The 15,078-nt window shown below is 38.6% G+C and overlaps 1 protein-coding gene across 2 annotated transcripts in view; it reads left to right on the top strand.

Moving 5' to 3' along the window:
* PDE7B (phosphodiesterase 7B) overlaps nucleotides 1–15,078 on the top strand; it is a 174,622-nt gene that overhangs the window by 128,637 nt on the left and 30,907 nt on the right. For both annotated transcript variants that reach the window (XM_027897025.1, XM_027897024.1), the window contains one exon: nucleotides 7,963–8,046. In XM_027897025.1, coding sequence (XP_027752826.1) covers nucleotides 7,963–8,046 — 84 coding nt within the window. The remainder of the gene's footprint in view (nucleotides 1–7,962; nucleotides 8,047–15,078) is intronic.

Consider the following 15,078-nt stretch of genomic DNA (forward strand, 5'->3'; position numbering starts at 1 on the left):
CTTAACATCTCAGGATGTATCCTTTCCTTTTTTACGTGTTATTTATGATTCAATTTCATTTGTAAGAAAACCAGTAAGTTTTGCCACTTGCCAGCAGGGGGTTAGAGCAATAAGAATGATAGCAGTGCAAGAACCTGATGCTGCTAACATAGGTCCCATCCTCTAATGCAGAGCAATTTACAAGCTATCAAACCATTTAGGAAGACAAGAATACCAAGACAGTTAAATACCCTATCTATATTATTATCATCCACTTTCCCTGGAAAGTCAGTGATCAATATTTGGAAACAGAAATGCCAAAATGTCCCATCAGTAATGCAATATAAAACCTTCAGAATACAGACGGGTGGTTCTTAGCATTAGAACTAGAAACGGTAATATCCACTTTTCTAAGAGGATCCTGTCCACTCTAAGTCTGGTTTCCTGATCCAGCAAAGTCTCACAGGACCCCTTTTACTGTCCTGAGCCAAGCTGAGCAGCAGCAGTAGGGTAAGCCTGAATTTAGCCAAAGTGCTTCCATTCGGGATCACAACATCATGAAACACTCAATATGCCATCAGTCATATGCTGCTGCATGTGAGCACTGTAAACTGCAGGTTAGAATGGGAATCATAAATGGATCACTCAAAAAAAAAAAAAAAAGAGAGAGAGAGAAAAAAAAAAAGAGAAAAAAAAATAAAAGCAGAAGCCTGTCTTCTCCTAGTTGCCTGTTTTCCCAGGCTTTCATTTTCATCTATTATTAGTGAGTTCAGCCCCTCGAGATAGTAGTAGATGGGCTGGCTCAGTACAATACAGTTCAAGGAAAATATTTACCAAAGTCAAGGAGGTCTACCTTTCAGGTATGGAGGGGGGGATAGATGACTTCTGCCTTCTATACTTACAGTGCTGTATTTATACAAGTCTCTATGCTTTCTCGTTGGATTCTTTTTTTGAAGACCTGTCTCCTAGTTTTAGTTCAGTAGTCTTTGTTATTTTCCACTGGATAGCAACACTTGTCTTTTCCTCTGCATATGAAAAACATTAGTTAAATTTTGCAAAATTTGTGCTGGTAAACTCCTACATCTGAATTTCTCATGTCTTCAAAAGGAAAAGTTTGTGATTAAGTAGGCTGTGCAATTTGCCAGTTCTTATGCTCTCTTTCTGTCTTTATGTCCCGTGGTTTAGCACTTTATCCAAACTTCTGTATACATTTTTGTGGTTTTGTCTAGAAAATACTGAAAGTTAGGTAAGTATCACACAGTAATATCAAAGAGATATGTTACTGCATTTTATCCAGAGCAATACTCTGAGTGCTATTGCAAATGGTCATCTTTGTTTAACTGAGCTGTGGGATAATACCACTCTGTATGTGCGTACACAGTATGTGCATGTTTTGAGGGTGTGCCTCCACTGATGTGAACTAAAGGTGTATGCATCTTTTATATTTATTACAAAATAAATAGTCACAGGGATAATCACAGTGAAAGGCATACTTACAGATAAGAGGTTTGGTGTGGTCTCAGCTGTGTGAATACAATCTTCATGGGTGACGTCTCAGTTTCTTCCCCAGCTATGGTCTGCTTATAATTGTGGCACCTAATTTAGGAACAGAAGCATCTTAGACTCCATCTGCAGTCAAAGACAAAAACATGCATCTCTGAAAGGTAATTCAGGCTCTTTAAGTGTTAGTCACTGGGCGGAGGCAGCTGTTCCTCTCCACTGACTTACACCTACAAGTATGTGAAATATATTTGACCTTAAGGCAATAATTCGTAGCCCATTATCAAACTCAGAGACAATTGAAAGCATTTCCAGTGCAATATAACATATTGGCATTTTGGAAAGCTACCTTCTTTAGCCCATGCAAGATTGTCTGTCCTAACTGACTGGGCATTTTGTCAGTCAGAGATTGCAGGCTCTGCGTTTTTTCATGCAAGAACAAACAGGTCTGTGAAGAGGGAAATGTGGGTACTGCTTCAGTATCTGAATTTCTGATGACTGCTGTTATCTGGTTCTCTATGGCAGTTTTCTCATCCTCTTGGATTTCACTTGTCTGCAAGAACTTTTCCAAAGTCTGCATGTTGTAAGAGCTTTGCCTCAGGATACTTCAGTTCAGAATCTTTTCACCAGAGTTACTGATACGATATGATATGGTTTAAGGGAGGATTTCAAGAGTGTCTGTATAATACTCATTTAATTTGTTCATTTGTCAGAATAGACAGCTGCTAAAGGCATGCCTGTGGATCTTAAGATCTTTCCATATATCCAGATAGCGTGTGCATCAGTGCAAAAACAAACTTACCAGGAGAGTTCCAGTATTGAGAAGGGTTTTATGAACAGATTGTCAGCTTCTCTTTCTTGGATTTTACTGATTGACATGGGGAGTGGTGATTATTCTGTTTGAGAGATTAAGATACAACAGTGGTATGGATTTTGGTCAGTAGAGGACAGAAATTAGAGCTAGCAAGTACAGTCAAACAGTGCCAGTAGTTTATGCTGAACATAAGAACGATCATTCACTTCAAAGTAATAAGAAAGAAGGATGTGTGAAATGTCTCATCTGCAATGTTTGCAGGTCTTGAAAAAGAATTTTGAATAGGTGATATTCAAGTAGTTGACTGGTAATAAATAAATAAAAATAATTCATTTGTGGGGTAGGACCACTACAGGGGAAATTATGGTTTCTACACCATCATTTTATCTCCTTTTTGTAAAAAAGGTGTACCAACAGTTACCTTCCTTTGCAGAGCATTTGGAAACAAAACTGCAGAAAGCATTGGATGAAATCATTACTTATTAGCTCATAAGGATTATTAGCAGAAATAGTAGTTCCATGCAGTGTATGGCAGAGAAAACCTCATGTTTTGGAATGTTTACATGTTTAAAAATTCATTGCTTACAATTTAATGAAGTGAGATGGCTGACCCAGTTTCTCCTGCTGGGAAGAGGAGTCATCCTGTCTCTGTAACCCGTAACATCAGTCTCGCTGTTGTGTGTTCAGAGGAAATGTCCTTTCTACTAAAGAACTGATGCACATGAGGAATTTATAAAATGCTTTCTGCGAACTGCAAACAAGAATTTACAGTAAATTTATAGCGCTATTACAACAAAATTAAAATAATCCAAACAAGCACAAATCACAATGAACAAGCATTAGACCTCTTCAAATAAAATATAATTCCAGTAATTCTGGAAATTTTTCACTTTGCTGCTTTTACACAGCAACATTTCCCTCTTTTAGAAAGCTTTCCACTAAAACCAGATTGATGCTTAAAACATCAACAACTCCTCTTCCTTTTAACTCAGAAATCCCAAACCTTCTCTTAACTGAAATAGTGGAGGAGCCAGGGGGTCTATGGAATCCACAAGAGGCCTTACTTCTGCCACTTGATTTTCCATGAAAAGTGGTCAGCTGCTGCAGTACATGCTCTAAAACACTCCGTTTAAGAAATATTGGGATGAAAACTGTAGAAAAGCTTGACTAGAATAAATTCTTATGATGTCTTGTGAATTTGTTATGGTATTCCTGACATACCACATGGAGCTGTGTGCTAAATAAAATCAAAAATTTGGTGGTTCATTCTAACTTCTATTGCATGAAGCTGCTTTGTTGTTTTGTCACAGCTATGGCCCTATTTCCTCTCCTAATTTGTTGTGCTTGCTCAGTGAAATTGAATCCCACATCATTTAAGGCAAGTCTTGGAGAAGTTGTTTTGCTCCGTGCAGATGGCTTTTGCCTCCAGATGTGAAAGGCAGTTAAGAGCTGCCTCACTTTTTCTTAACCCTTCTGAATCATCTTGAAATCCTTGATGCTGTGGATGCCATAGTGCCATGGTTCTTGCCCCGTAGCTGATTTTCTCTTGCCTGTAAGCTGTCATGCATGTCAGTCACAGCATACATTGTACAGGCTCCTTCTGTAGGTTGGTTTAGTTGGTTTGGTTTGCCTTCTTGTCCGTTTTAACAAGGACTAAGTAAAATTCAGGAGCACAGCAGCCCCTGGGAGATGTCACTGCTGGAAGTTCTGTGGCAACTTGGCGCCAGTGAGAGTGCAGCCCTTCATGTTTGTGGCTGCAAATGTTCCAGCCTTGCATCTTCAGCCCAAAGCAGTCAAGAGAACCCGTACCCTGGCTATTTCCTTTCACCCTGCTTGTTTCATTTGGGAACACAATGAGCTGTCAAAATTTCCTGCCTTGTTTCCACAGAATCCTTCCTTTTGCTCTAAAAGGGATTATTTATCTAAAAGTGCTAATTGCATAAATTGTCAGAACAATTGTTTAGCTTGATTTTAAGGTGGAGAACAAAGAGATGTAAAGCTCTGGTGGACTGATGAAAGTTGCCCTCAAAGTCCTCTGTCAAAATGCAAAAAAGAAAGTCTGATGTGTTGCCATGAACGGCCCTTGCCTCTTGGACATTAAAAACCATGTGATATGTTGTACATCTGGTGCAATCCCTGTTCTCAGTCTCTCTGTTGAGTGTACTTAGATGTAATTCAAATTAATAGGGAAGTATATAAATGTTTTCCAAATATGTGAGCCAAGAAAAAGTGGAGGAAAGGAGGTGTGGTTGATTTAACCTACCACCATTTCTTAACTAATCTTTCTCTAATGATGTAGAGAGAGACTAGGTGGCACCTGGTGAAGTATTTTGAAATAACACATTCATGAGGTAGAGCTACTTGATAACATCTTTGACTCATCAGAAACTTGCCTTCCCTGAGGATAAAGTTAATAATCATAGAATATAAAGATTTTAGTGGCTTTTCCTTAGTGAGCTGGGATGCAGATTTATTGAGCGTATAGATTCCTATAGTGCTACAGACAGCCCAAACTTATATTATCTGTAAAAAATGTAAAATAGCCTATTGGAATCATCAGTAATTTGCCATGACTTCAGGTCCTTGGCTTTGCTAGTTATGTAGAACTCATTCACTTTTCTTACTAATGGCATCATTACCTCCCTTGCTTTCTCTCTCTTTGCTGGAATTGCTTGTCTGGATAGTGTACGTAAGTGCCTGAGTTGACTCGTCTTTAGATTGGTATGAGACATCAGAAGCACCATGAGAGGAAGCTGGACTACCAGTAAGAGGCAGGTAGCTGGGCCACAGAGCAGTTGGGGCAGAAAAGGTGACAGTGGTAGTGAACTTTTATTTAAAATAGTTTTAGCTGTATGTACCTGGTATCACCCAGCTTTGTGTTATCATCAAGTATTGCTAGAGCTTTTCTAATTCTATGTCAGGATCATCAATAAAAATTCTTTAGGACCATTCCCAATATGAGTTTTCTAAAAATCACAGAGTTTCCTAAGAAAAGGTTTCCTTTCAGTGTACCTGCTAGTTATCTAGTTATCTTCCAGTCTTTTCCAACTTTAGTTTTTGTACTCATCTCTTGCCTTCTCTTTTATGTTTAGCAAAGTCCATATGGTTGAACTGCACTATTGAATTTTTTCCTCTTGTCTAATAGCAGTTTTGTTTGAAGTACTTAAGTGTGTCATGCAGTCTACTTTTGATAAGCCTACATTGTGTTTTCTTCTGTATTCCAGTTGTCTACCTACCTTTAGTGTCCCCTTCCCTAAAATCTGGGGTGATACGGTTGAGATCAGAGTTAAGCAATCTTTTTGATACGTAACTGTGTATGATTTTGGTAACTCTCTAGTACTATGGTACCTCACTTGATCTGATATATATATTATTTCATATCCAAAGAGAAAATCAGTCTTTCTGGGTTTACAGTATTATATGTCATGGATGTTTTTTTTAAGATTTTTGGAGTTTGAGTTACTCTCTTTTATTGAAAGTATCTGTTGATTTAGTCACAAGTGTGTTAATGGAGGGGACTATTTGCAGCTTCCTGCTAATTCATTGGTGCCTACAGAAAAACAAAAGCCTTGGTCAAGGCATGCTCTGAATTTACACCCATTCTTAATTTGCTGATGCCTGTATTAGTTACAGGCTCAAGCCTGCCTAATTTTTTTTACTTTATATAATGTGTACCATATGTTTGCCATTCTTACTCTTTCTGCACACACCAGCCAATCTGATGGGGCTGCCTGTGACGGAGAGCAGTGCTTTTGAGTCTGTGTGCTGCTTTATGGGCTCTGGCATGTGGGTGCTGATGAATCTTGCTTTGGTGTTTTGCAAAGTCTCCAGCTATTTGCTCCACCCTTCTGCCCTTTAACACAAGGATTGTAGGGAAATACATTCATATACCATCATTGACACAAGTTACACATAATTTTAAACTGCTGACGAAGGTAGATGCATGGTATTATCATACCTTTGGAGAGGAACAGCTGAAGAGTAGGTAGAGGTTTGCACCTCCTGCCCCTGCTATCAGGAGGGGTAAGTGGGGTCAACGACATCTCGAGTTGTTTTGGACTCGTTCCTTAGAGCGAGTGGTTGGCAAGCGAGAGCTGAGAACAAGGAACACATGTTCTGTCTCTGGAAACAAAAAAGCAAAGTGAAAGTAAGGGTGGGAGAAAACAGATTTGTATTTATAATCAAAAGTGACTGTGTTTGAAATATTCTTAATTTGCATGCACGCTCATATGTCTTTCATACCTCTAAGGACCCCTCGAAGGCACGGAAGTTTTTCTCCACCTCAAATATTTGCTTTAATAATTCCACTTGGCTTTCTTCCCTTAAACATAATTGTAAGCATATTTAAAGTGAACATTAGATGGAAAAAAAATAACAGCATCTAACTGGGTCCTTTTTTTATTCTCCAAGATGTTTTCTTGTTTTTAAACACAGGCAGTAGAGGCTAGCACTAGCAGCCAAATTCTTAAATTAGTGTTGTTTAGATGCTATATTTGTATATCAGAGGAAGGACAATTCAAACTAACTAATTCATAGTTTCATTGCAAAGTCTGAGAGGACTACAGTGAGACCTGTGTAAGGACGTGTAGGGGGTATGCTGTCAACACTGCAGCCTCTGTTTCTGTAGAAGAAGAATTGGAATATTGAAGAACTAGAGCACTCTAATTAGAACCTCTAAAATCTCCAAAGTTCATCTTATTTAAGAATTTTTAATATTTTGGTCTTGTTAATTGTCTGTAAAGAAACAATTACATTGCACTACAAGATATTTAAAGTTTTGGAAATATGAAAGTCATGTCTGCTTCCCACTACTTCCTATCTACTTGGAGAGAGGTTTTGTAACTCTTACTCATCCTGAAGAGCATTTTTCTCCTTAAATTAGTTTTACCTATTTCATCAGTATTACAGTTTAGGTCAGGAACTAATCAATCTAAATTGCATAGCAATAATAATTCCTAGTGTTGTATTGTCACCTTACCATATTTAAATATGTATCCTAAAGCTCTGGAGTAATGCTTATCTGAGAACATCAGGTTTCACTTACATAGAGCAGCTGCAGTGTTTGAAGAGGAGGCTTACATTTTCCAGAGTGCTCAAAGAGCAGAAAGTAAAACAAAAACAAACAAGGAAAAAAAAAGCCACATAACTTTAAAAACAAGCTTCATACTTTTGGGGGGGGGGACTTTTCCATTACCTAATGATTCTGAGACCAGTTCCATAACTTGGGAGGTCATTTGGATTGTGAGCCTAGTCCAAGGTTGAGACCTTTGTGTATGATGCATGCCATCCTGATGTGTATGTGATGCCAACTCTGATGACAGTCAGACTTCATCAACTGTTCTTACCTGGGAAAAAACCAGACCTCTGCCCTACTCCTGAAGCAGTGAGAATCTGCTTGCTGGACAAGAAGCTGTTCAATAGGATAATGTTGTATCATTTCATCCCAGCCAACAACTGAGGGTTTTTTGTGTCTTTGTTCTGATAAGAGGATCAGCTGTAGTGCTTTACCCAATTACCCAGGGATGCCATGGAAGATGATTTTTTGGACCTTAATTTTCCCACTGGAGGAGTGTAATTTCATCACTTTGTATAAAAAATAGATATAGATCTAAACAACAGAGAAAGACAGCTGTCCCTTCTAATGTCTCTGGGGATTTTGTGTTTTGCAGGAGATGCACGGGTGAGAGGTCAGACAGGGGTTCTCTCCGAGCGCCGTGGCTCCTACCCATTTATAGACTTCCGTCTTCTTAACAGTAAGTGCAACCCTTTCTTCTGTATTTAAATTTAAAAAAAAACCCTAAAAATCTCTGTTTAGAGTATATGAACCAAAAAGTATCTCATCTCAAACATATCTGTAGTTCAGCTGTCTTCACACAGTCAGCATTAGTAATTCTATTATTCCCATCCAGTGTTTGGCTGTGAAATGTTTTGATTGTATGAATAGTGTCCATAATGCTCAATCTGTCAAGTGTAAATACAGTAGGGCTGTGGGGTGTGCTGAGCGGGGGGAGAGGGGGTGGTTCAGAATTAAAAAGATAAAACGCTGTGTCCTTTAGCCTCTTAGACAGCAGTTGGAACAGATTTATGTGAGTCTGTTATCCGGTCATATAGAATTGGCACAGAAGGGGACCATGTGACAGCACTGACCAGTGGTTTACAATAACATTAATTTTTCCAACAATTAGAACCCAATCCAAAGCCCCATGGAGTCTTCTCATTGACGTCAATGGATTTTGGGTCAGGCCAGCAGTGAACATCTGTTAAAAATAATCTTAACGTCATTTTGATTGAAGTTATTTTGCCACTGTTGTAAATAAAGAAGGGCAAATCTAAAAAGAAAAATAATAAATCAAGACCCTGTTGGGTTTTTTCACCTGATGGATTCTCTATACTGATGCAGATCCATTAGGCAGTGTGTAAAAAAAACCAATAAAACAAAAAAACACAAAACAACAACAACAACAACAAAACACAACAAAAAACAAAACAAATAAACACAAAAACCCCAGTGACCACTTAGTCTAGGTCCCTGTAGCATTCAGCCTGGATGCCATGTTAACTTCACTGTTAAGACACAGGCAGATCTTGTTATATCGTTGTGCACTGCACAGACCCTTCTGTGTAACATTTGAAAAAAAATGTTATTCCCTGTCAAACAGATTGAAACTCACAACAGTTTTAGTGATGACACTTTTTAGCTTCTAGAGATTGTGCTTTTCATTAAAGAGCAATTATCAAACCAGAGTTTTAATTCTTCCTTTTATTTAACTCCTTGTGTGGGTGCCTGGGGAAGTGGAAGGGAGCAGGGAGGAAACCCAGTACAAAGGGGGAGAACTGGCTGGGAGTCAGGAGTAAAAAGGAGCTATTAGGAAGGGGAGGACTTGGTCTCTGATGGAATGCATTCTTGCATGCTGGCAAAGTTACTGTCACCCAGCAAAGTGCTGCTATCAGTAAGACTGATAAAAGGTATTTTCTGGGTCATAAGTCCATCAGAGGCCTTGCTATGGCTGAGTTAGAAAGACATCAGGAGTAAGATGGGTACATCATTTTTCCCAGGACAGAGGGAATAACTTACTGGTTAAGCAGAGTTTTGAGGAGAATTTAGTCCTGACTCGCCATCGAAAAACATGAAGGAAAACCCAGTTTAGGCTAGCTGGAAATAGTACTGGTCATGCCCTTGTAGATGGAGACAAAATAAAGCACTTCTTTTTATTTATGAAGTAGAGGTGGATATATATTCACACAAATGTGACTAAATTAATTATTTATTTTTTATTTTGAATACATACATGCTATTTAAAATTCCTTTCATGTGTTCTTTTCTCTCCATGGTTAAAAAAACCAAAAACTTTCCAGCTTTTTTTTCTGGTGATAGGGCTTTCACTTTTATCCCCTATAGATTAATCCTGCCATCCTTCAGATCCTGTCAGCTTCTGGGAAATGCTGGTGCTGTCTGTGGGCTGTCTAGGGAGACATTCGTGGTGAGGGATGTGCTGGTGAATATTCAGCCTTTGATCCTTCAAGGAGCAGGGCACTCCACATAACCCCTCTGCCATAACTGCTGACTTTAAAAGCGACGCATCTTCATGTGTGCACCCCTGGTCTGATGGAGGTGGGGCACCTGGGGTTTTATGTTCCTGTACTCTCTGTCACGGAGGTCTCTGGCTGACTCTTTTTTACTGATTTTCCATAATCTGAAATCTGTGTAAGGAAAAGCAGTGATCTTGATTTTGGATTTCTCACTGTTTTCAGGTTTTTAAGTATTTACTGTTTTCTATCTAAGGAGTAGTGTTGGCTTAATTTTTCAGTACAAAATGAAGAGATTTCTAGATATTTGACTACTGATTTTGTAGATGGCAAGTGCTGGGCCTGGCTTACTTGGTAAATGTAAAGTAAATGTACAAATAAATAAAGATGCTCAATATCAGAGAATGCAGATGTGTTTTGCCAGGAAATAAACAGGCTTTTATATTATTTGTTCATCTACATCTGTCTGTTAAACCCATTTCTGCGGTGCATACCATACAAGCAGCAAAAACCATGGTGCTGTACATCCTATCAAAAAGAGACAGATAAAAATGTCACTACTGCAGACTTTTTTTTGAGAAGTGCCTAACTAATACTTGCAGTAAAATTTTGTCACCATGTTGTATTTGTTTGGGGGCAGCAACTGTCTACTGAAAGGTGTTAGAGTAACAGACGGATGAGGCAGAGAATATTTTATGGGAAATATCCTCAGAAGTCATAAGAAAATGCAGCATAAACATTACTCCAGCCTCTCACTAATAAGCTGAGCTTGAATAGTGATTATTCCCTCTGTCATCTGAAAAACTATTCCAAATAACAGTACCAGCCTTGTTTTAAAGCAAGGGAAAACACTGAAGCTCATTCTTGAACAAAGTTGACATTCATTATGAAAATTGACATTTAAAAAAAAAAAAAATACAGGGCATTGATACTTAATGTCAGACTAAAGGTTACTGAAATGTAACTTCTTTTAGCAAACTTGCAGATTCAATCAAAGTAGAGGATTTTTCCCTACTTTGTCTAGTGAGGGTTAACACTGACGAGACCATATCTTTTGGTTTTTTCTGGATTCCTGCAGTAAAGCCACTGTGTAACTTAAGACACCATTAAGTCTTTTTTGGGTAGAAAAACTTCCTGCTCCCTGAAAGTGGGATCTTCTGTAGCCTTAATCAAAGCCAACTGGATTTATGCTGGCTTCTTGCTGTTATAGCTAATGTCTGTGATGCCATCTATACATGCCTTTGGTGCCTCTCTGCAACATACAGAAAGTTAGGTGTTACTGCACCTTGTCTGTGGCAGGCTGTCAGGACCCTGAGGATTTTGCAGGATACTGTCTGAAGGACATGCAGGGCTTTAGTGCCTTCCTGTATTTTCTCTGCCTCGTTGCAAGCTTTCCTAGGCATAGTTGCCTAGGAAATCCACCATAGTGGATTTCGGGACTCTTAAGATGACTCTGGAATACCACACTGAATGTAGAATATCCCCGTGTCGCCAAAAACTCCTCGGTTTGTATTGTGAGGAGCAGATGTTTCCCTCAGCCTCTCGAGTGAGTCCCTGCAACTTGTGAGGACCCGCATGACCTAGCAGATACTCGTTTGAGTTGATGGTACTGAGCCAGAAGCTTGAGGGGAAGCTGTGTAGCTGGTCCTCTCCTCTGTGGCAGCCGATGCTTGTTGTCAGCTCTCTGCAAAGACCCCCCCAGGAGACAAGCAGACTGTCCTTTTTTCTGTCCTGCTGTGATATGGCAAGCAAACCTTGATGGCCACTGATATCCCCCAGTAAAAAATAAGCTCAGCATGACAGACCTGAGGCTTCAGGTTCACTAGGATGCTTAATGAACAAGTATCAGACTTTACAAACTCGAAACCTTTTTAAAAGAGAAGAAATTTTGCCCAGCCCTGTAGGTTTAAAGGAAAGTAGAGTGAGGGTTTCCTCTTCAAGCAAATAAGGTAGTGGTAGAAGACTTAGCATGAGAAAATTACTTCCCAGAAGCAGTAAGGATGGAATAGGCAAGTGTTAGGTGCCCTCTAGCAGCTGAATGCAATGTATAAATGATGTAAAATTGATTCCAAAGCAAACCTTACAAATTTAGGAAAGTTTGACTCTGAACTTGGTAGCTCAAGCTTGTAACTGAACCTAATGCAGCTTGAAATTAATGATGGCAGTTTATTGGCACTTCTGCATTTCTATGAATTAAATGAACTTTATTATGCTCACAGTACAGAAAACGAGTTAAATTGAATATTTTTGGGCAATAACTTCGAATTTGAAACACTTCTTCAGTGAAAATTAATCCAGTTTTTCTTTTAGCACACTATGGTTTGGATTTGAGAAATAAAGGAGCATAGCTATGGTAAGCAATCATTTAGTTCTCTGATTCACAAAGCTGCTCAGTGAGTCACTGAACCAGATCCCACCACTGACTAATATGTATTGATTTAAATAGATTTCGTTATCTCATGATGGGTTTTGTTAATGACTGTGATGGTACATTTTTTCATTGTGTTAACCAAAAGTTTGAGGGAATTCCTTGTGATAAATCTAGTCTAGCAGGTAATCATGCAGCAATAACCAAGAAGACCTCACCCTACGCAATTATGTTAGGCAATTTGTTCTATTGCCAATTTCAATTAAGTAAAGTAACAAAATAACATAGTGTAGGGCTGAGATGAGTAACTTATTATTTACAAATTTGCTTGTCGAGCTTTTAAGTCAGAAGGCAAAGAGATTCTTAAGACTTAAACAGTGATTCACCAGTTCCCATCTTGTTTATGCTAAGCTTTTCTCTGGATTGAATTTTTGCTTGCAAATGACAAAATTATAAGCCTTTAATTGACTATATTTAATTCACTTCTGTATATATTGCTCTAGGAAAGGTAACAAGGAAAGGGAAAGGATGTAGTAAGTGACCTGCAAAGTGGAGTTTCTGTATCCAAATTGTGACATCCAAAAAGATTTCTGTTTTCTTACACCTTGCACAACAGGAACACAGACTGGGATCTGAGGATATATATAAAATGTCAGAACAACTGTAGAAGCTCCAAAGGCATATGTCTGTACTACCTAGGATCTTGGTGTTGTCATGAAGGCAGAAGTTGAGTCCAAAAGAACCCTACCTGCTTTAAGCTTAGCTTGGCAAATTAAGTTAGTATAGATAATATACTTTTAGCACAAGATGGTGATAAATGGCGATATTAGTACCATTCAGTCTCTGTCCTTAATTTGCTGAGTAAAGCAAAATACTCTCTTTTTCAGTTTGTTTGCAAATAAAGTGGATTCATCACACACTTTTCAGGCATGTGATGAATTAGGTATTGGAGAAATGAAAAGTGTTGTCAGGATTAGTAAGGGAAGATATGAAGTCACAAAGAAGTCTCCATCTCAGAAAACCGAAGTCTGTGGACATTTGAATCTGTGGTTTCTGCCTGTCTCCAGAAGGGTCCACTGCAAAATTTACATTCATTTTTGGGTTTGGATTTTGAACACTCCAGGGCTTTCAGGTAGGGCCCATCTCCAGGGAAAATAAAACTTAACCACAACCACCAACCCAAAACTGAGCCATCAAGTAACCTGAACCCAACTGAGTGAGGTTAAAAAGAGTTTGGTTAACTGTCTTGTTTTGTTGCTGTTGGCGAGAAAAAGAAGTGGGAGTGAGAGATGCCTTTTTAGATATTTCTGACCCAGGTTAAATTAGGACATTAAAAGTCTTGTGAGGAAGTTTCAAGGGCTGATTGAATTACTTGGATCCCAACCCAGCTGGTGGAGATGAGTCCAAAGTTCCAGATGGTTATTAAATTAGAAAGGGAGAGATCATATGAGGTCTGCATTATTTCTACATAATACCTCCCTTAGTTCCTTATGGATAAGCATATCCCAAAGATACTCATCAACATCCCTATGACATGAGGACTTCTTAATCTGGTTAGCTTCTGTCTGGTTTGAATGGGAAGAACATTTCTAGAGCTGGTCAGCCTGTGGCGTTGCTATCAGTTACCTGTTCAAGGAAGAGAAATTGGAATTCCCCTAATGTTTCAACATCAAGATTGTTCTTTCCTACTGACACCATATTAAAAAATTAAGGGGTTTAGGGGGGTTTTTGTTTGTGGTGGTGTTTGCATTTTTAAGTGTTTTCTGCAAGTGTTGCTATCTGCAAAATTTAATAACAAGGTTTGATTGAAAAGTATGTTCTACTTCCTGCCATTCATGCTCCTTGTTTTAGCTTTAATGCTACGTTTGCAGAAAATGAAACCCAGAATGTAAAACTGATTGATGCACATGCGCTCATATGCTAGTAAAATGCGTCTGTTTGGGTTTTGAACGCTTCAGGAGAACTCAGGAGAGCAAAACAAACAAAAAACCTAGATGTGCTTCACACACAGAGGCTTAGTGAACACTGACCTGATTACACGTTTGTAACTTTTTTTTTTTTAGTACGGACTTGGAATTCAGTTAACTGAGAATGTGACTTTAAAAGTTTCCAAATGACCCATTCCACTACCCCACCTTCTTTTCTCTGATTAGGAAAAGGGAAAGGATGTACTGAAGATAACACTGAGGATACCTTCCAAATGACCAGAGGAAAAGAAAGAACAAGGAAAAGGGGTCATTAAGATGATAAATGAAAGTTTGGGTTGCTGTTATTATAGGTTATGATGTTTTTTCTCCAAGGGAGTGAAAAGGAGGAGGGGATGTACCATTTCCTGTTGGAGAAACTATAATCGGCTGTAGAACATTTGCAGTTTTAGGAAGAAAAGGTCCTGACTGTGCTACTGTACAAAGATTGAAGTGGCAAAGCCAAGGTTCATATTGTAATGTTAACAAGTTTGTGAAAAAGAGAACTCAACATGCCATTTCTTAAAAACTTGGAGGAGGCTTAATGAAATGCCAAGATGTTTGTTTACATAAAGATGAGTAATGGCCCAAACAAAGACTGCAAATTGTGAAGAGAAACACATCTAAATTATTCCTAAATTTGGATTTAATCTGTTCCTCTTCCTGTTTTTATGGCAAATAGTCTGTTACCTTAGTGGTCTTTGAAACCCTAATTTCTCCAGAACTTGGTGTAATAGGATTATTCGATGTATAAATTAGATTATCAACATAATTCTTAAATTCTGTATTCTCTTACAAACAGTACACAAAAGAATATATTTTGGGATGGGATGAGGAGACTATGACTAGTGTTCTTCAAGATGCCAACAATTGTGCAGGAACTTTAGGATTTGGAAACTGAGCTGTTACAAGCCACCATTACTTCA

The sequence above is a fragment of the Empidonax traillii genome, unplaced genomic scaffold (genome assembly GCF_003031625.1).
Source record: "Empidonax traillii isolate 1590-97213 ecotype Southwest subspecies unplaced genomic scaffold, ASM303162v1 scaffold526:size440949, whole genome shotgun sequence".
Lineage (NCBI taxonomy): Eukaryota > Metazoa > Chordata > Aves > Passeriformes > Tyrannidae > Empidonax > Empidonax traillii.